General features: G+C 37.5%; 1 protein-coding gene across 2 annotated transcripts; it reads right to left on the bottom strand.

Annotated features, from left to right (window-relative positions):
• Positions 1 to 1,107: 1,107 nt before the first annotated feature.
• LOC146450588 (adhesion G-protein coupled receptor D1-like) lies at positions 1,108 to 21,703 on the bottom strand. Of its 2 annotated transcripts, XM_085100221.1 has the most exons (18): positions 21,358 to 21,703; positions 18,229 to 18,409; positions 16,722 to 16,954; positions 16,144 to 16,226; positions 14,997 to 15,080; positions 14,165 to 14,336; positions 12,975 to 13,103; positions 12,608 to 12,683; positions 11,237 to 11,357; positions 11,060 to 11,112; positions 10,335 to 10,461; positions 9,169 to 9,275; positions 8,281 to 8,383; positions 7,186 to 7,336; positions 6,459 to 6,543; positions 4,756 to 4,822; positions 4,241 to 4,450; positions 1,108 to 2,876 (listed from the first exon to the last, which is right to left on the bottom strand). In XM_085100221.1, the coding sequence occupies exons 1-18, from the start codon at positions 21,425 to 21,427 to the stop codon at positions 2,604 to 2,606; spliced, it is 2,325 nt and encodes a 774-aa protein (XP_084956347.1). In that variant the 5' UTR covers positions 21,428 to 21,703; the 3' UTR covers positions 1,108 to 2,603. The 2 variants fall into 2 exon arrangements, with proteins under 2 accessions (XP_084956347.1, XP_084956348.1); XM_085100222.1 differs by lacking the exon at positions 18,229 to 18,409.
• Between the last annotated feature and the right edge of the window lie 521 nt (positions 21,704 to 22,224).

The following is a 22,224-nucleotide window of genomic DNA, read 5'->3' as shown; positions in this document are numbered from 1 at the left end:
AGACAAATGTTTCAATTTTTCTGGCGCGAAATTTCACGTTGAGCGGCTCGCGCAATGACGGGAAAATCGGAAGAAATGGTAAGTTCGAACTCATTTTCGACGCAAATGCTTCGGTCGGTAAGTCTCTTTCGAGTATATAAGAGTTGTTAGTTGCTAGTACTTGTGAGAAGTGGTTCTTTGTCTATGTTCTGGGCCCAGTTGCTCGAAGCATGGTTAGCGCTAGCCCGTATTATATACGATGACAACCTATAGGTTTTAATACCTCTTAACCAATGGTTAGCGCTAACCATGCTTCGAGCAACTCAGCCCTGGTGGGAAAATAATAAGCAAATTGCTTGTGACATGTTGAACACTTTTTTTTATCGGCGTGTTCTACCGAAACATTTGGGAATAAGGACTAAGTGGACTATTTCTTAGTGTTGTGATCACCACTTGACTTGAAACAAAATCCAGTGACATCTTTTATGAGCAAAATTGAGCACACAATGGAAACCAGTGGTTTCAGCAACGCCAAAAAACACTCATGCCTTGGAATATCTGAAGTCTATTATGCCCTTCCCAAGCTTGCTTTAAAACGATATTTTACTTCAATTACACATTGTCAAATAACTAGGCATCAAAATCAAATTTGAATCAAAATTCAGTTCACAAGTGCCTTTAATAAAATGAACTTGAACGGAACATTCACATCTTGAGCTTACTGTAACGAATTACAAGAAACAGCCGTTACAGAAATGAAAGTTCTTCACTTGCAGAGAAAATTTCCGTTAGGCGGGAAAATTCTAACCTGGGACAGCTTTGGCATTCAAAATTGCCATCTCAGCTTCCATTCTAGTGATGACCTCGCCTTCAGCTAAGTAGAAAAAACTGTATTGCGCAAGTTCAACAATGGTACGGACTCTAAGTTCTATGTGATTCTGTTCAGTCCCAAATAGCATCAGCGAAGCTGCTCTGAAACTGCAGTTTCCATCTCCGCCGAAGGTTTTGAGCGCAAAACATTCCACATACTGCTCCGTCGGAATAGGGTCACAAGAGCTAAAGATTGCAAGTTTGCAAAGATGGCAACAGTCGATCTACAATTACACATGCAACCACAAGGGTTTTGAAACCATAATTTACCGCTGTTTGCAACATCTTATATAAACCCGTAAAGTTTACCACTTTTAAAAATAAAACAAATGCATGCGCAGTCTGTTTTTGTCTAGGCTTTCCCCGCTTGTTCGCCTCGGATACGTCACCGAAACGAATTGACTGTGAGGGCCTGGGAGAAAGCCATAGAGGGACTAGGCAAGTTTGCAGTTAAAAGTTATGAGGCATATTACTATTACTGTTCGGCATCGGTGTGCCAGTCTAGTAAGCAATTTTTTCCACTCTAGTTAACTGATGCGGCTTATGCAAGGTGAAAAGATAAACATTGACGCCTGTAATGTTGAATTAGTAGTGGTGGTTTAAGTAATGTTTAAAAAAACGAGCAGGAGTATTAAGACCCGATAAAACACGTGCTGCGAGTTTTTTGAACGGCTTCAAAAACATTCCTGGAAAAGCGTGTGTCAATAGAGTTCATAACAATTATGCTTTTGTGAACGTTGGAAATTAGCATACGAAAAAAACACCGGATACTAATGAGGAGGAGGTTTATCGAAATAAAGTCACCCCACGTGATGTTTTATCGACCACTTGATAGGTCAATGGGCTTATGAATTATTGAGGTAATGAAATACTGAAGATGCAAGAAACATACAGAACACATCAAAATTGTTAAATATCCGTAATTTGAAAGCAGCACCATCAAATGGAGAGATTTTAATAATTTATAAGGAATTGTATGGCTGCCATGCTGGAGAGCTGACTTTGTTCCCAACATATTTTTCAGTTACTATGTTCACGAATATCTCATGGCATTCTTGTGTAAACAGTACCAAAGCATTAATGCATTTCCTTGACGTTAGCTTAAAAAAAGGGTCACTTCGATAAGCGGTTATTGTTGGTCACGTAACCAGTTCCAAACAATGCAAATTTTTGAGATTTTAGCCCTTACTGGATTATGAATGTAAATAGTTACTTAAAAAAATTGCTTATAATTTCTACGCTCTCTGAGCTAAATTTACCGGCGATTTAAACAAGTAAAATTGCTTTTAAAGGTGCTCTCATTTCGTTAACGCATCGTCTTAGCTCTCGTTTTAAGGATAAAGAATCCAACACCCTTCTGTTAGTCGGGTGTTAATTAAATTCCTTTACAAAAGCCACAGATATATGGTGACAATTCATTCATTGGGGGAATAAAACAAAATAAATTACATTGTGGTTCAGAGATAAGTAATTGATTTCTTATGTTTTATTTCTAAGAGCTTCGCAGCCAAGCTGGAAATATAATATATCGAAATTGGTATATTCTGCGGTTCAACGGCGCATACGCTATTTATTTACTTTTTATGGCAAATAAAATAAAATAAAAAAATAAATAAATCAATCAATAAATAAATAAATCAATCAATCAATCAATCAATAAATAAATTAATTAACTAGTTAAAAGTAAAAGCGTGTAGGCTACGGTTATACCTCCTTACTACAGCAAGTTTTAAGTTCCGTTTACAGTTCAATAATCACATGTTTATAGGAGTTATGCTTCTTTGTTTACTTAAAGCAATTGGACTGTCTTGATGACTCGCTGGTCGAGATGTGCTCTCGTTTGTTCTGGTTTCCAACTCGTTTGTGACAATGTTTGTTGCCATGCTTATCCACATGTCGCTTGAGTTTTGCTTAGCTACGCTGGAAGATGCGATACTCCTCGACGTTTTCCACTTTTGTTTTTTGCGATCGAATTCTGCGTGTACGTCGCCATTTCTTAACACGTGAAATATGAAGATGAAAAAGCCCTGAGGGAAAATAACAATAGAAAATATACTACGCGGTATTGATATCAGCTCATATCTCTGACGTTTGAGTAATACAAAAGGTTCACATAGATGTTCTAAATTTCGTTAGCATAAATCTACTAGCACGTTCTATTGTCAGTGGCCGTTTTTATGCTAGAGACGTTGAACTCGTCTGAGACATTAAAGTCTTCTCGGGACGACTTTAACGTCTAGTATAAAAACGGTAAATAAGACAGACGCATTTAACGTCTGACGACTTTAACTTCTTTAGTTAAGTGCGTCCTTTAGACGCATTTAACAGACGACTTTAGCCCTGACTTGTCCACAGACGACTGGCATGAGTTAGAAATCGAGGCTTAGCGTTTAAACAACATGGCAGCCAAGAAGAACTTGAACAATTCTCGGGGCAGAAAGTGGAGTGAAGTTGAGCTTAGGTCTATTTTTTATGCGTCCCGTTTTTATACCAGACAACTTTAACGTCTCTAGCATAAAAACGGCCAATGCCGTTCTCTTATTGGCTACGTTACTCACAATCTATTCTGTTGTAGATAGTAAGTAGCGTAACAGTGTGCGTTGTCAAAGCAAAATTAAACCAAAAGGGTTTTCGAAGTGCTCGTGAAAAGAATTTGGATAATTTGTTGTTAAGTTTAAACGACTAGTAGATTTATATTAAAACAATTAGATCATTCACTCTCGATCTCTATGCGTGATGTTGAGTACTCATGAACTATCACGTGATATAAATTTTGAGCCCATGATCTAATTGTTAATCATTGACCCAGTCTGTGAAGGACTCCCGTTTAGATTTCATATTCCTTTAATTTATAAGGCCTTCTTTCCAATCTCTCCCACATCCACGACCTCATTAAAGTTGTAAATTCTGGTTGGAATAATAGAAAAATAAAAGTTACGAGACTTGCTAATGTTGAAACTAAACATGATTAGTGGCAACCTAAGTCTTAGTTAGTTAACAGGAAAACGAATTTTTACCGTGTTCAGTTCATCCTTTTTAATAACTAGTTATGTGTATTGTTGGTGTTAGTTGCGTTTTCGCTATTCATAACTTAACTCAAATACCGGATTCTCGGCATTTAAAATAGCCCTGCTGAAGTGGATATTTCCCTGGTAAATAAACATAAATAGGCAATCATTTAACGGTTTTTTATAACCATTCGAGTAATTTTGGAAAATTAATTTGAGTTTGGATAAAATTTTAAATTCGTAATATACCTCCTTTCTTGTTAAGATCCATATCCTAACGACTCCTTCCTTTTATTGATGCATGAATTTATCTAAGATCCCTGAGAATTCTATAGAGTTCCTGCGTCTTTTAAAGTTTGCAGTGTCTAATAAAACTAATGTACCTGTAGCGAGTTGAGAATGGTGAAGATGTACTGAAACACAAGACCCGCATCCGTCACGCTCAGAATACCAAACACCCAGGTCACTCCAAGAAGAGGGAACAGAACTACGCATGCCTTGCAACCTTTTCTCACTCTTTCCAGCTCAGACCTCGTATGGTTTTTCATCTTTAGAATTTCACGTAACACTAAACCAAGAATGACTGAGTTTACCTGCGAATAATTATTGACTATAGTTAGTTGCTACGATTGTCGTTGAACGACATGAACGCTGTTCCAGAGAACCCTGGGTAAAATTATGAGATACAGGGTAACTCGTTGCGAGCTGCGTCATAGCTGTCTTTTAAAATACCATGATCAGTAATTTGACCCAGAAGCCACTGGTCAAACTGCTGATGATGAACAGCTTTTGGTGACGCAAAATGTAACGAAAACATTGTAGATTGTATTGCCAAGGGGTAAAATTGCCATTTAGCTTGAGAAAAAGTTAGAACAGAAAATTAAGAAGAAAATCTTACCAAGCATACCACAAGAACAGGCGCGACAAAGGTCCAAATCAGGTTGTTGGTGAAGGAAACCCAGCAACTACAGAATAATAATGATAATAAGAATAATGAATAATAAGAATAAGAATAAGAATGATAATGAGGATAATGTTAATTACAATAGAAACAGGAAACAAGTAGGGTAACGAAGCCATTTTTTACAATAGGAAAAGACCCTGAATTTACAAACGTAAGAACAAGACACTAGTACTTGAAAATTGTGGTGAGGCACTCTTGTTGAGTAGAATAATTCTCGGAAGAGGGCGACACAATTTTTGTTCAGCTGTTCCCAACAAGATCCCCTCCTGTCTCAACCACTTTGCAACTACTCGTAGAATGGACATTAGAAATAATTATGTTCCTCAATGGTAGCCTCAGTTTTAAAAACGACGAGACGTTAGGTAGGAAATAAACTTTTGATTTCCCCAGTTATCGAAGTTAGGAATTTCATTTTAGATAAAATTTCAAACTTTAAGGTGACCGAATACAGTTTTTTAGCGTACAGGCGTTAGAAGACGTTATTTGGAAACTATGTACTTCTGGACGCCCAAAATTGGTTTAGTGTAAGACTAACTGATAAGGAATGTATTTTCGTACGTCTTGTTAAGCTAAGTACCGTTTCCATGGCAACACAGCGAACTATGAAACGTCCACAAATAGTAGGTTTCCTTTATTTTTTAGAAAATGTACTCATTAGATTTTTTCCATTTTTTGTATCCAGAAAAACTCACAAAACACCAACACAGTTGCACTACTTTCATGTAATTTTAACAGAGAGATCTCCTGTAAATATTGATTTTGCATTTTAATGTTTTGTGAAGATACCCTCTGTTAGATTAAGGTTTCTCTTTGTAGGCGAGTTACGCTTTTAGGGAACTATTTTCATGCCAAATGTCACGAAATTCTAATGAGCGGTTCCTTAGAAAACAGTTCATTTCCACGAAAACAACCAATCACAATTTTTTGGTCAAATGCGCATGCATGACTTTGATTGGGTTTCATGGCAAAGATGAAAGCATGCAAAAGCTCTTGGTGAATGAATTTTTTGCTCGGAAAGAAAAGAAAAAGAGTCCAGAAACGAGAAACTTAGTTATTTAGGACCAAAACTTAACTTTATTATCCATTTCATGTGGAATTGAGGGATCACTTTATCGACCGCCGTATTTGCGTACCACAACCCTAGCGCGCGCTTAAGGACGGTGCCTACTAATTCCGAAGTATTTTTATGCGGTTTATGGCTATACGGGAAAAGCAGGTCTTAGCAAGGGCTATTGGAATCCAAAAAGAAAAGTGGCGGTAACCACGCATTGTTCAGAGATAATTAAGCAGCAATATCTCTAAAAAGCGCCAAAATATAAAGCAATGTATGGGATTTTTTCCTAAATTGAGGCTAAATTATCTCTGAAAAATGCATGGTTACCCCCAATTTTCTTTTGAGATACCAAAAGCTTTTGCCAAGCTCTGCTTTCTCCGTATAGTTTTAAACCGCGCAAAAATATTCTTGTATTAGTAGGCACCACCCATAGGAAACCCAATTATCTCGCGATGCGCAGAACGTATGCGCAGTAACAATAGTAGGCACCGTCCTCAATAGCATCACTAATAGAATCTGTAAAGCGCAAGCAAACTGTGTTCGGCCACCTTAACTTGAAGTGAAAAATGGATAATTCACTCACAAGTCGCCATGTACATAGCTGTATATTCCGCCATCTTGGATTGAGGCAATCACAATTGATAGCACCACAATCACAACAGGGAAGCCTTCGGTGAGAAAAAGAGATATCAGGATCAGCGTGCAAGGAATTCGCATTTTTTAAAATCAATACAATTAGGGCATTTGCCACATAAACACAATCATGACTAACCGTTAAAATTATGTGTAACAACAGACTATCAGTTAACATAAGTTATAGCAACATTTTACCCAGAGTCCTCAGGCTGTTTGGCTAGCGGTTGGTCGCCGGGAGAGACTCCTGGCGACCAAGCGCTGGCCAAACAGCCTGAGGACTCTAGGTGCGAGTTTGAGCATATAGCAAACAATGCACCGACAGTATTTGCTGTTCACCCCCTGGAATCGGCTTTGGCCAAATTTGTCGGATTAAGCGACTAACAGAGTATGTTTAGCCACTCATTTGGCATTCGATAACACTGATTCATCTCTGTATTGGTGAATAACTGTTAATAAACATAAATTAAGTTATTGATCCATCGCCTGAGGGATTTTAAAATAATTTACAAAACATACGCTACAGAAAAATTCCAAAATTGTATTTAAAATTAACAAAAACCCTTCCACAAAAGTATTATAAACTGGCACAACCCCTTCGTTTTCAAGCCAGGTTATGTAAAAAAGTGCACATTGTATAGTTTCTTTAAAGGGTACATAATTGAAAGAACACTTACCCCAGGCAACTGCATAGAATAGCTGTATTCTCACTACAGTGTTAAATACTTTGACCACCATCAGGTACAGGTAAATTCCTTCAAATAACATCCAGGCAAATCCAACCAGATAGAAAAAATGAATTAATGCTGCTGCAAAGACACACACACCCTGTTGGAGACACACATGCGCGATTGGTTAGTTGTTATCAGACATCCTGAACAGCAGGCAAACAATTAATATGGACAAGCGGACTGGAAATCTTTTAAAATTAATAGTAAAACACTAGGTTAAACATTTAAGTTATAGAAAATACGTTTGTTACCTGAAACTTTACGTCATGAAAAAAGAAATGGTGGGTGAAATCTGGCCGACAGCGAACGCCAGACGGAAGACTAATAGATGGTAATCAATTAAAGCAAGTGACACACTCGGACACCAACCCACGGCCTGGCCAGTACCTTACGCATGCGCACAGCCATATCACCCGGGGAGTGGCAGTAAAGGGTGCCTGCTACACGGCCTTCGGGGCCCAGTTGTTCAAAGCTTGATTAAGCTAATCCTGGGTTAACGTGAACTTTGATTCAAGTTTAATTACTAGTCAATAACGATTTTTCTAGATTTCTGCCCCTCAGTTTTGACTTAGACTTTTCTTTACCTTTAGCTTGCAATTAGGCTTTAAAACCACTTTTAAAAAGCGAGATGAAAACCTCGATTAACTTTTAATCGTAGGTTAGCGTTAATCGGCTTTCGAACAACCCGGCCCTTGTCGTTCGGTGCCCGATGGCTATGCCATGCTGATGAGGCCTAACAAGGCCGAAACAGCTGTCCATGGCTGCCACTGCCCGGGTGATATGGCTGTGCGCATGCGTAAGGTACTGGCCAGGCCGTGGGTTGATGTCCGAGTGTGTCACTTGCTTTAATTGATTGTCTTAATAGATGGTAACTGATGGCGGACGTGGCAGGGCGGATGGCAGATGACAAACAGCAAACGGTGAATGGCAATCAAAAGATGTAACAAAACTGAAATTATTTTATTCATTCAACAAATTCGAACAATCTTCCACACAAAAAAATGTTAAATGTCTAAACCAAGGAAAGCTGCTGCGTCATACCTTTGTATCCGAGGCATCAATTCCGGAAAGGAAGGCAATTTGAGCCATCGCTATGGAAACCACGAGGTTGAAGCGTATTTGAATTAGTTCCTGTTTTAAATTCCTATATGTGCGAAAAAAAAAAATAGAAAAACATTTTTAAGCTAATTATATATATGGATTTATGTTTTGGACTATGGAAGAAAGCTATTCAACGTTTACTTTGGCCTTGGTGATATTTGTTTTGTCCTCGCAGTTGCGTTAACGGCACTACATTAAAACTGGGTTGAATTATGGTTAATTAAATTTGGCATAAATTTAATAAATCAAGACCATCTGGGAAACGATATCAAGTTGTTTGACTACTTTTGTTTTTGTTTAACTTTATCTAGAACGGTGGGCGAGGGCGGATTCTCTTGGGGGGCGCCAATTTATATTTACGTTTTTTATATTCGAGAGAAAGCCACAAAACCACCGAAACATCTTACAAATTAGGTGTTATTAATTGGCTGGGCAAATTAAGGAAAACGTTTTGTAATAACAAAATGATCATCAGCATTTGTTCAGTCTCCAGTAATATCCGTCTATAAACAGCGAGGTTTCCTTTTTATCTTGATTGACGTAAATCCCTGGCGCCTAAACGATCTAACATTGTTGTGCAACATTTGTTAGTTCAACAATGTTGAAACGTTTAGCACCTCATGTTTGATGACGTGTGTTCAACATTTTTTGTTAAAAGAATGTTTTGCTTTCGATCAAACATTTCGGTGTGTTTAGGTGTTTAGGCGGCTTTTCAACATTGTTGAACTAAAAAATGTTGTATAACATTGTTAGATCGTTTAGCCGGGGCTTAAGGTACAGTTTCTCATATTTTGGGGATCGAAAGCTTGTATTATGTACTGAACTCACATTAGGACAAAATATGTTATGATAGTGAGCATTTCTCCAGTAAGTGACAGGGCACAGCCAACGTAAGTGATCACCTCAAGAGCCACTCTATGGTTTGAAGAAACATCCTTTAAAAACGATGGAGAGAGACATTTTTAATAGGCATATTAGCAGAATGATAATTAATTAAATTAAGAAAAGTTAGAAATGTTTTCCAAAGAATACCTAACGTTTTCGACCATTATCAGGATACCGACTGCATACGCAGTTATCGATTTCTTTACGATTTTTACCAAGGAATTGTAGTAGTCTATGTACTGTATTATCGTCCTGGGGAGTACTTACTGGTAATTGTTGTGAATATTGTCATCTCAGCGTTATTCAGATTCAAAGTCTGCTCAGTTAAACACTGTTTCGTTATATAGCATTAGCTGCTACTTGGCTCTGGTTTTCGAAGTTGTTGCTACTTTCGTTGCTTTCCTTTCTGTTAACTGTTTGTGTCCAGCGCTGAATACCAAAGTAGCGGAATTTTGTACTGGATAAGGGGTAAGTAAAGGTAAATTGGCCACTGTAAAGAGATTCGAGTGCTGATGTTTCGAACGTTAGCCCTTCTTCAAAGAAAATCAAGGAATTGTGGGTTGTAAGGAAGTGGAGTTACGCCATTGGTAAGAGCATCAGGTAACGTGGAAAACAAGAATAAATTAGTCGAATGAAAAGGCTTCGTTGATTTCGTGTGGATTAGGGGAATTAGAGCCGGTTTGGAAGATGAATGTTTGCTCAAAAGTATTGAGGGTTTGTGTTACCACGGTGAAGAGAAATTCCACAGACTACCATGTGTTTGTGAGAGTGGTTAAGCAGATTAAAGTGTCGAGCGACTGGTTTACATGCATCCTTGTCATTTCTTTCAACGTCTTGAAGATGTTCGAGAAATCGTTCGCCTGGTCTTCTTCCTGTCTCACCAATGTATAATGTTTGCATAAAGTGCATTTTATGGAATAATAATATTAGCGGAGGTTCATGTAAAACGATCAGTGATTTTAATAGACCGTTTGCAATTGGTTCCCGAAAGTTAGTCACCGCCTGAATGAAAGGACAAGTTTTCCACCGTGCGAGCGTGCTTTGATAATACCAAGTTGATTATGGGATTTGAACACGTTTTTGACTAGAATTTAGAATTTTGTACTGACCTCGTTTTCTCCAATTTGAAGGAGAACAGCAAAGTTAGTCAGGTGATTGCAAGTACAGGTGATTTCATTATTGACTATTTTCACCAACGTGCATCCTTTGTTGGACCAAGAACCGTTCAATTTAGAACTGAAAAATTAAGAAAGTAAAAACTTTTAGTGCAATGTTTACATTTCTTGAGAAACTTCTTAATCGTTAGAGAAAATTTAACACAGCTCTCTATATAAGCATTGTACAGAGGATGAAGGGGGTACATGGAATTCTTTCTCACGTTTTAAGTTTGTTTTTTCTTTTCTTTTCTTTGCATTTATTTCGGCTGTTGAACCGTTCCCAAGGCATGCTGATCAAGTGTCCTGATGGGGTCAAGCGACGCAAAGGGACTTGAAACGGACGCCATAATTAATTTATCTGCCATCTCATGTTAGCCATTTTAGGTTTCATAGCTCCTAAAAGAATGTTCCTTTTTTAATCAAATTAAACTAAAATCATTGTAAAAATGTTCTTGCACTTCCTGAAGTAAACTATAATAGAATATTTTGGACAAAATAATCATCAACATAGCCTGTCAATAGTTCTGCTTAGGGCACTACCAGGATAACGTTTCACGGCACCTTATTTCCGATAACACTAGAATATAAAATATCTGCCATCCCTAGTGTGAACAACTGTAGATATCAAGTTGAACTGTTCATGATGTATTTCTCAGCATAATAATACCCCGACTTACTTGATTGAAAAGTCCCAGAAAGTACAGTATGCCTTGAATACCTGCTTCGACTCCTAGAGATTTAAAGTAAGCAAATTTTAAACGTAAACATAATTTTCCTCTATTCTAAAATATTTTATCTCAAGGTGTTACCAGTAAATGCTACTTTAAAGTTTTATTTGGCTAAAGGTAACTTGCCTTATCGTAACTAAATGAGATTGTAACATTTTCTCTCAGAATACCAACTGGTGTAGGGTCCACTCTTCCAGAAATTATACGGCTCCGTAACTCGAGGTTTGTATCATTTGTAGACGTTTTGCTATTAAAAAAATTAAAGATGTTAAGTAGTGAACTGACGGTACCATTGTAAAAAGTATGAAGACGTTTTGATACTTGATGATCAATCAAATTTCAGTTCAACATAAAATTTGATAGATTAATTAACCACCTGAACAGGAAACGGCGCATTTGTTCGGATATAAAACGAATAAAAGTATGACAGCTTTTCCCAAGTTGTTAATCGAACACCAAAATGTAAGAAATTAAACTTAGGCGCACACCTTAAACCAACCTTTTTCGTTAATTATTTAATTTAATTGATAATATATTTTTTCAAGAAATTTCTTTAAAATGACATTATTGGGATCAATAGTTATAGCGACCGCCTTTCTTGTGAAGAAGGGAGCTGCAAACGTCTGTTACAATAGACCAGATCGGCTCCCTAGTTTGTTTCTTGTTATGACTCGATCACTGAAGGCAGAACTTAGTTAAGAATAATGCTCGAAACGACAGCACTCGAATGTCTTTACGGTTGCCAAATTACCAAACACTTGTTTTCTTTCCCCACCAACACAGCACCACAGTTTACGTTTCTTTAGAAGCTAATCCCCTTAAGACTTATATACAAACGGATCCTTAAGAATACTATATACTGTAACGCTATTAAACTGGAACGGATTACGTGAGAGAGTAAGACAAGCCTCGAGCAAGCCAAAACTGACTATACTTAAATAGAAAGGTTTTCTAGAATCTATATTAATTGTCCTCTCTGGAATTTTTTAACAGTTAACTCTTAGACGTGCAAGGGGCAGGGAATGATGCTAAACGTATCCAATTCCCAACCTCGTTCCCAGGTCTTCTAGATATTAAAAATACCGGCGGCAGCAAAGACCACACAGGTTACAACAGTATATTGGAGCCAGCGTCTTCGCTACACTTTTTTCCGGGATGAAATCGGCTGCCAGATAGATACCAAAATCAAGTGCGTGTCACACGACACAATACTCTACGCAGGGTCCACGCAGCGTGTGCTAGGGTCTTCGCCGCCGTCCGTGAAGAACCTGGAGAGGAAGTTCCTCAATTCCCCCTCGAAACTTTGTCTGTCATATTGGACGTCGACAAAAGCGAAACACAAAGGCCTTTCAAACGGTAACCCAGAAAAATTCCAGGGAAAGGGTTTCTATCGACTCGCCTATCCCTATCATATCACGGCTTGCTTGGACGTCCGAGAGTAGTACGTTTAATTTGCCACAGAAAATTAATCTACTATTAGTTATCACTTGAACCTACCGTTCTAATTTGACATGCTTTTCATCCGGGACCCATTGCTTGATGTCATTATAAACCATGAATACAACAACAGCTTCTAAGGAAAAAAGTTCAATCACTATATTAGCAACAGAAGAATATCGCATTACAACAAACCATGCACTGTCTTTTAATAACTTAGTGGTTGTCTTTTTCTGGAAAGAAGATCACCTTAAGGCGTCTCTTTATTTTATCGCTCGTTCTCGTTACTTAGCCTCGTTTTGTCAAGCCTGGAAATTACGTTGAGATACACATATTTCACAGCCTAACTCACACGCGATTCACAAAAAGTAGTACTAGTTGTTATACAATAATTCCCAATAGCATCAAAGCGACAGTTGTAGTTTACCTTTCATTCCAAACGTTGCTGAAGGGATGGAAATACTCGCCCATCCTTCATCAGCTGAGTATTCTCTTTCATTAAGAGAGAAAATGACCGCATCCTTGTGATCGGCTGATACTTTCTGGATTTTCATTGCTGGAGGATTAATGAGGAAATGTTCAGTTTACGTCAACTTATTTTAGATATTGATTAACTGATAAAGAGTTTGTCTTTTCTTACTGTTACGCTGGTCCCTCGTATGAAATGGAGAGAGCCAGGTAATGGAAGGCGAGACTAGCAGGTGGAGACACTGACCTTTCAGGCGTGTGAAGCTCCCTCTTTGTGGGTCGCGACGTCACGCTTTCGGCCTTACCACCCTGGGAGATCAGAATAACTCAAGGAAAATCGCTTAAAAACACTAATTGGTGTCTGTGCTTAACCGCGTGTACGAGTAACCTGCCATGAAGTGTGACATCTGAAAGTCGTCACAATTTCAAAAAATCCGCCATGTTGAGCTGGAACGTCGGGAAGAATGGCCAGATACTTATGCAAAATAATGATTTATGAAGGTGCACTGTTCAAGCGCAAGATTTTCATTTATCATTCCAATTGGCTGAGAAAAAAACTCAATTAAACATGAATTACAATAAAGATAACTGTAACTGTGGTTGATTTTTAACTAGCTGCTTGTTTTCCCTTTGTTACATAACCACGCGCGTTTCAATAGATGATCGGATACGCGCCCTTGTAGATTTTCATTACGAGTTGGTTAGGACGAGAATATTCTTAGAAACAGTTGCGTAACGAGTAGTTTATTTGCGCTGGATCTGTTGTTTAGTGTGTAGGAGAATAGTCGTTAAAGATGTTTGTTCTTTTCTTTTTCTCCACTTATTTTAGCCCTTTTCGGTTATTAGAAAAGATTTTGAATAAGAGGAAAAAGGGAGGAATTTGGTGAAGTAGACTGACCAAAACCTGCTTTTCACAGTAATAAATTGTACATTTCTTGAGGTGACAAAACCGGTTTTTGTTGAAGGTTTACTCTATTATTTTAGCTAAAAATTATCCAACTAATCATAAACATTCTAAATAAATAAAGAATATAAATTAATTCCTTACACAACGCTAGAGAAAGCTAGAGAATGCAAGCCAATGTAAACCTAATGTAAAAGTGGTCCAATTTTTTGCACTGTATCCTAACAGCACTGCCATTGACTTACCGTAGTGGTGTTTGGTAATGACGCTGCTTTCATTTACTTTGTAATGCACCTTGCCATACTTAGTGGCGAATGACTCCAATTCCCGAGTTGCTAACAAAACATTGATATCGTTCTTTTTCAGCTTTTCTTGTTTCAGCTCTTTGAAAAGTTTCACGGTGGTGTTAGTTGCATTCTGAGGATTGCAAAACACGAAATTATATTAGGGAGATACTTACCTTGATTACAGTTTACTTAATAGCACTGTAAATTTATATCCGCCATCAAATTGATAAAAAATATTGTTATCGGATAGTTTCGTGGATAAATATATTGTGCGATTTTGGAACAGTGGCATTCCATAACACAGGATATTCGGTAAAAGGTAAATTAACTTTGTCGCGAAATAAACGTTTTGCCCCAAACCAAAGTTTGACATCGCAAAAATGACATGTAAAATTCCTCGGCATAAGAACAGACATTCTTATACAACGACTTTAAGTGACATTACTGTTCGTGAATCGATTCAGTTATGGTTTTCGATAATATTTGAAACTGTGAACATTTAAAATATGGCAAACCTTGTCCCCTGCGTTTTCTAGATATATTCATAAAGTGAAATAACTTTTGCACTTTTTCACTTGTAGTGTCTGTATCTTTTAGTGTTAAACAGTAAAGCACTTAGGTAGAAAATGCTAACGTTCATCATGCACCCCAAGTATTAAAATAGGATTCACAGTCCAGGGGGGAATCAAAATAAATTTAACATAAAAGTATTTATGTTATGTGAACTGACACCACGAATTATTTGGAATTTTTTTTCGCAAATTTGAGAACTGAATCAGTGTTTCCTTACCTGTAAAGAACCTTTGTTTGTTACGTCGAGAGCTTTTATCTCTGTAATGTAACGTTGTAATATTGTAAGGTTGTAGTGTTGTAGCTATAAAAAAGCGAAATAGAGTGAAATTAGTACGTAGTGTAAAAACATTACCAACATTGAAGCCAGGATTTCATGACTAAAATATGTAAAATGTTTTGACACTGGCTCGAAAAGCAAACGTTTTGTAACAAAACACTGAACGACGGGGTATTGTCATAGAGATCCCAACGCAGGGAATGACAACGTAGATATTCCTGACATTTACGCTTCCCTTTATTAATTTGCTGTCTTCTCGCACGCCAAGCACATTTGCATAATTTTGGACTAAAATAATTCATTGCTGCGACTTTTCACCTAATCACAATCGATGACGACCTAGCATTTAAATAATTTTGACTTTTATAATTCACTGTTTCACCTTTTCACTCTATCATAATCGATGAAGACCTAAACGTCTGCTTTTAGCGGTTTTTCAAGCCAGTGTCAAAGCATTTTACATAAGTGCACTTTCAGATAATTGGGTAAAATTAAGCATGGCTTCTCCAAAACTAGGAAACGGTCAAGTTGCAATCCCTTTCCATCCTACCCATTCGCAGCTAAAGGTAATTAATACTATCTCCTGTGCACTATAAAAGAAAATTTCCTTTTTGAACAAACAAAACTGGACCTTATTTTAAAATTTTCTCCAATACACTTTCTGTATACACTCGATTGCAAAAACGTTGTCACCTAAAAAGCATTAACCATAATCCATGAGACCCAACGGCCTTTTGAAGTTATTGTAAAAACACTGCCCACAAAGCCTTTGGGTCTGCTCGTTTATGGTTTATGCTGTTCAGGTGACAACGTTTTTGCAATCGAGCGTATTGAAAGTGACGCTAAAATAGTTGGCATTGCCCCTTTAAACTTAAACTTACCGATATTTTCCGTGAGGGGGGGGGGGGGGGGGGGGCGGTATCTCCTTTATGTTCACTTATGTCAGTATGTCAGCATGGTCTCTCCCACATGAATGTTTTAAAAAAAGTGGATTTGGCATCGATGAGTCTACAGGAAGTAGGTAGCTATGTCTTAAAAATCGAACGAAAGTATACCATATGGCTAAATGAATAATAACAACTGATACCTTTTCAGTAGTTGTAGTTACTTGAGAAGATGTGGTCATAGTTGGTTGTGTCCACGTTGTGGTTTCTGGCGGCTTCGGTGTATCTATTAGAAAACAATTGTAGATGGTCTTTGGTCAAGGTGAGTGTAAAAATGTCACCTAACTCAATTTGTTCATCAATTGCATAAGTCATTCTCCACGACCAGTTTCTAGCATTGACTTGGGGTCTTCACTAACTGGTATGACTGATAGCTGAGTAGCAAGGATTAAATATTGAAGAGGGCACAAAAAAAATTGCTTATAATTAGGGGTCACTCTTAATTAGATAAAATGCATTATGACGGAAAAGAGTACAGATGTCATCCTTTGAGTTGTCCTTTAATATTTTAGACTTGTTTACTTTTAGTTATAACATGCCCAATTATTCGTTGTTCCCCGGACGTTATACTTTCGTTAGCATTAGTACATGAGATGACTGAATGGTTTAAGAGCGATTTTGGCCACAGCTAGTACCTGAACATGGTCATCCAAAAATGAAACGCGATACTTCACGCTCAATAATATCAAAATGATCATATTCTTTTTTTTCCCAGTCTTACCTTGTTCGCAGATATAACGACGCTCTTCAGGGCCCTTACATTGCTTTCCATGCAATGTTGTTTTATTCTTCATAACCACAAAACACATCAACTCTTGCCTCAGCTCTGCTAACGCTGTTCCAAAAATACTGGAAGAACTAAGAATGCTTAAAAGAAGAGGACGAGGTTGGCACTCTTTGCCTTTTTGGAACCAGCAACAGCAACAATGTGGTAACGCATCTGCTTTAATGCACCTGTAAAGTGAAAAAAAAAAAAAAAAGAAAAAAAAAAGAAATTCATTTATCCGTCGTGGGACAGTTGATAACTGCTTTTGCTTGTACTCATAACGCATTTGTTTTGCATCTGTTTTGCTTATTTCTAAATCAAGAGGATGTTAAGAAACACTTGAAAAACGAATAAAAATAGATAATAGAAGAAGATACAATACAGTCGAACCCCTATAAAGTGGCCACCCTCGAGGAAATGCCAAGTGGCAGACGTGGTAGAAACGTCAATTTACTTGAGTACCAACTCACTTGGAGGATTGGGACTAATTGTTCACATCATACAGCCTCTTATTCAAAAATTCAAAGTTTTACTTGCAGTTGTTGCGCGAATTCTATATCCCTTAAAAATTTCACAATTGGCCCTTTGCAGCTAACGGTCACGTGGTACAAAATCCACCTTGCTGGAGAACAAGTTGCACACTGGGACATCAGTAAAAGAGCGAGTTAGTCCAGTCACACTTGAATTTTCTCTTTTTTTTTTAGTATGTCTTAGAGCTTCAAGAATAAAATTAGATAATTTCCTGATTTATATGATGATTTTGGTTTACAGGACTCAAATCTGGCACGATCAGCTTTTACAAAATAAGGCCAAACTTCCTGTATTAAATTCTTGGTGGTCGTTTAATAGGGGTAAAAGCAATACGAGAACCCTCACCAGGATGGCCAAAAGGGTGGTCTGTGACCAGTTAATAGACGTGGTTATGCAACAAGGGTTTTATTTACAGTATTACACTAATAATAGTTTCTGGAATTTGATAACTAGCCGCTTAAGAGGGGTGGCGGCTAAATAGCTGACCGCTTAATAAGGGTTCGACTGAAATATATGAAACTGGATTTTCTCAATTAACTAGATCGTTCACAGAGCCTACGTTATCATTGTCAACAGCCAAATGAGATTCTTTCATTCCTACATTGTACCTTGATTGAAGCTTTATGAGTTGGTTTCACGAAATAACACTCGTCTAGAGTGCATAGCAATTATATAATGAATGTTGTGCCGCTAGCACGCATGAAACAGTGCCTACGGTACCACCGTTTGCGTGTCTTAATATTAATTATAATATAAATTAACGTGGTTAATCATTGTCATAAAATGATACAATATGAAGTAACTTGAACGGCATTAATCCGAGAGGTATTAAAAATAATTTTGACAATGAATAAGCTCACTATATAGCAAAATCCTATATGCAAAATTTAAACTATGACTATTCGTTATGAATTCAATTGATCCATCTCACCATAGTCCAGTCCAGTATTCCTCTCCGTCTCTGAGGACATTTTTTACCGCATTAAGCTTACTCTGGTCGTCAATTCGTGCTACTCTTTCTCTGCATTTGTTTTTTAATTGATTTCCGGTACATGTATCATTGCTTGTATAGTAGGTTACATAGTACTTCGAAGAATCACGCCCCTGTAATCCTAAAGTATAGCACAAAATAGATCAAGAATTACTGATAATTGCAGGAACTGGGGAAAACAAGCCTTGTTATCAAAAATATCGTAGTCTCAATGACGCTAGTTTTTTTACCTACATACACACATAAACCTTTATTTCCAGTCGAATTTTTGAATAGCTAAGATCAGCTAGTATCTTCGAGAGAAAATAAAAACTAGACCAAAACTAAACTAAACAAGATGCCCCTCTAATAGCATTACACGGAATGCTTAATGTAGCCCCAATTATTCCCCATTGTATGTTTCGCAGATATTTAAAAACTATCCTCCCTTGGCAATTGAAATAATTGTCTGAATGGTTTTATTCAGATATATTGCGCGATACTTATCGTTGTGTCACTAAGAATCATACCAGAAATAATTATGCAAAACGTCATGACCCCGTTGAACTGGTCTGGCCTCTTCTAGCTCTAATCCTTCGCGTTGATTATTCGATCTGTTTTTTAAAGCGGAGTTTCTTTGCTGTGAACTCTCCCAATTTCCACCGTTTCAACTGTCGAGTACTACGTAGAAGTTATTATTTTGATTTACTGCTTGAAAAAGGTTTGTTTTCTCTCTGAAAACGGCAGATCAGAGTCTTAAATTCATACATGTGGCCGCCATTGAACAAAAACAACTTTTCGAAATGATGACTTGCTTTGACGTCACACAGGTAGAGATAAGTGGGTCCCCTCCCTCGTGATATATGTACCGATAATGGATTTCGATTGGGCTGTTTTTGTTCAAGACAATCAGTACAATAAATCTCTTCCGGGAGAGGGCAGAATTTAATCAAGGTTTAATGAATAAATCAAATGATAATTTGACGTCACACAGAAAGGGATGAGTGGGTCCCCTCTCTCGTGATATGTGCCCGAATAATAGATTTTGATTGGCCTGCTTTTGTTGAAGACAATCAGAACAATACATCCCTACCAGGGGAAGGCATATTTTAATGCATAAATTAATGTGGCGATTTCTGACTACGAGGAAGAAAAAAAAAAAGATATCCGACCGAAACCTAGACACGGCCTGCCCTGCGGGCATTCCGCGTAACTACATCCTAAAGCATTTTGAAACAACATTATGATCATTTCTTGTATGAAAATGTCAATAAAATGTCAAATGTCAAATGTCAAACGTCAAATGTCAAACGTCAAACGTCAAATAAGAGAAGTAGGTTGGAAAAACGAGTCGCAGCCGAGTTTTTTTTAACCAACTTCGAAGTGTTTGGAAATAGGAGGAAACACTCATTCGACTGTTTGATGTAGCTTCTCAAACTATTGATAATTCTTGGAAAAATTCGAAGCAAAAGTTCACAAAATTTTATGATAACTAAGATCACATTTCTAAACCTCCTTCACGGTAGTGATTTCCTTTGTTTTCTCTTCATGAACTATGAGTGAGTTTGAGAAAGTGATTTCTCAGTATCGAACGTAATTTTTCATCCTTTTGTGCGTGTTACTCGTACACGGGTAGCGTTCGACCATTTGAGCCCTGAACCTTTGTTTCTTGCTTAACGTCAAAATTACTAGGATCTATACTAATGATTACGATAATGATGATGATAATGGATCACGAGAGATTGACGCCTTGCGAAAGATGAACAGGGCCATTATATCACGTACTTTGAACATTGTTGGATCTTTTTTTGTGAAGTGAGAGGTTTAAGCCCCAATTTTATAGCTTACCTTTGCTGCAGAGCAGTACCAACAATGACTTTTTGTCACTAGAGTTCTGTCGTACAATTTCTTCAAGTTTTAGACTTGCGCAGGTTATTATTCATTACTTACGCTATAGTTTACCTCTCTGAAAGTGACTGCACTTGTTCGAAATATTCCGCCCGTATTAATGTCATAATTCAGATTTCTGTTTAGTATGCCTCTGTTACTGACTGAATAATGCACCGTTCTCAGAATTTCGTTGCTCACAATATTTGGTCCTAGTCTCGACGGCCAGAAGAGGTGAATCCCATACCGAGAGGCCTGTGAGAACTATGGAATTGACAAGAATGACTTTGTCTTAAATGAGCTTAAATGTTTCAGCGAACACTTCAGGTTTTTGTTATTGTTGTCTGCCGAAAGCAACGATGCCAAATGAATTAAACGACAGTCCTCATTTGCAAACCAAATAGCTAAAAGACTACTTCGGCGTCTTTCTTTAAACTCTTGACATAAATTCATATCCCCCAGAAACAGGGATTAAAATCAAGCAAAAGCCTGTAAACGAATCATATATTTAATCGTATCGACGGCTTGAAAAACAATCTATCATAGTACTTATAGTAGGACAGCTATCTAAGTTCTCCCCAGCAATATCACACAATATTTCCACCCGAGGTGATTAAGCAGGTGTTAAAAAGATTTCAAAATATATGTGGTATTTAGAGATCAGAGATTTTTCAATTTTACCTACAAAAATCCCGTAAAGGAAAGAGGTTCCTTCGTCTTCCCGATTTTTCTAAGAAGATCAAAGCGATCTCTGCTTACAGTGCTTAATTCTATAGGGTAACTATCTAACTCCCATCAAGCAATATCACACACCATTTTTGGCTGAGGTAATTAAGCAGGTGTTGCAGTTTATAGATGCACGAATAAGACATTTATCAGGGCGCTCGGTGTAGACAGGTTTTCCGTGTTTCCATACAGGCGTTTATTGATATGAGTGTATACCCTTTTGGAAGCGCTCCATAGGGAATTTAATACTTAGTTAGAATCGATACAAATTCATATGTTTCACTTCATACATTCAGGTATGGAAAATCTTCAGATATTAGGATCAGATAACAAATTATTTTCTCAAAAAGAAAATAAAAAAACATTCATGCTCCTAACGTGATAAGATAAATGACTACCGTCATCGAAAAACACCGAGTGCAGATCAACATTTGTCCATGTTCCAACAAAGAAAAAAAGAAAAGAAACGTAACTCACCTGGAATAAAGATCGCAAATTCCATTACGAAAATATAACTAGCCAACTTGCTGAGGTGAGCAAATTCCATGCTTTATGGCAATCGCAATTTCACAACCACACAATTTTAGTTTTAAGTCGAGCTGGTGTTATGGATTATAATGTGAAGTCCTCCGTTTGGCTGGTGTTTTCCGGATCCTACTCATTGTTGACCTGCACGACTTCTGTTACGTGCGTTTCGTCGCTTCTCGAACGAGAACACTCACAGTTTGGGTAACGTAAACGTGATTCCCATGTAAATTGAGAAGTCCTTAAACTGTCGATGTTGACTGACAGTTTTACAAGCGACATGCTAATTGAAATTAAGATACTTACTTGAAACCATCGCCTGGCAGAATACATACTATAAAGGTCAATGTCAAAACACGATAAATTAAACACAGAAATGTGTCTATCCATATTGCTGTAACTTTTAAACTTCGTTTTTAAATATTAAAAAAAAATAAAAAAAAAAAACAATAATGAATAAAATAATTCTTACGCAACTCATTGTTATTCCTTGGAACCTCATTATCTTTCTTCTGTCTTTCATTTTCTGTTTGTCCAACCTTCATATTTGCCTTTCTTTATTAAAAAAGGAAAACCATATTTGCATGCATGACAATGTTCTTGCAATTAAGTTTCAGGATGTCCATACTGTTTGGCAATAAAACCTACAACTCGACATGTTGAAAGACGATAGCCGCTTTTCCGACTTGTATTACGCGTTTTTTACCCAAGAAGGTTTTGACAAGCTTTAATTTGAATTTATAACTTTGAATTTCGGCAAAAAGTCAAACCTATCCTTAAGTACATCCACTTCCCCCCAAGGGGGAACTTCCTCTTGCC

Source organism: Pavona decussata, unplaced genomic scaffold (genome assembly GCF_977016875.1).
Source record: "Pavona decussata unplaced genomic scaffold, jaPavDecu1.1 SCAFFOLD_439, whole genome shotgun sequence".
In the NCBI taxonomy this organism is placed as follows: Eukaryota; Metazoa; Cnidaria; class Anthozoa; order Scleractinia; family Agariciidae; genus Pavona; species Pavona decussata.
This window is presented reverse-complemented; position numbering and strand designations above follow the sequence as displayed.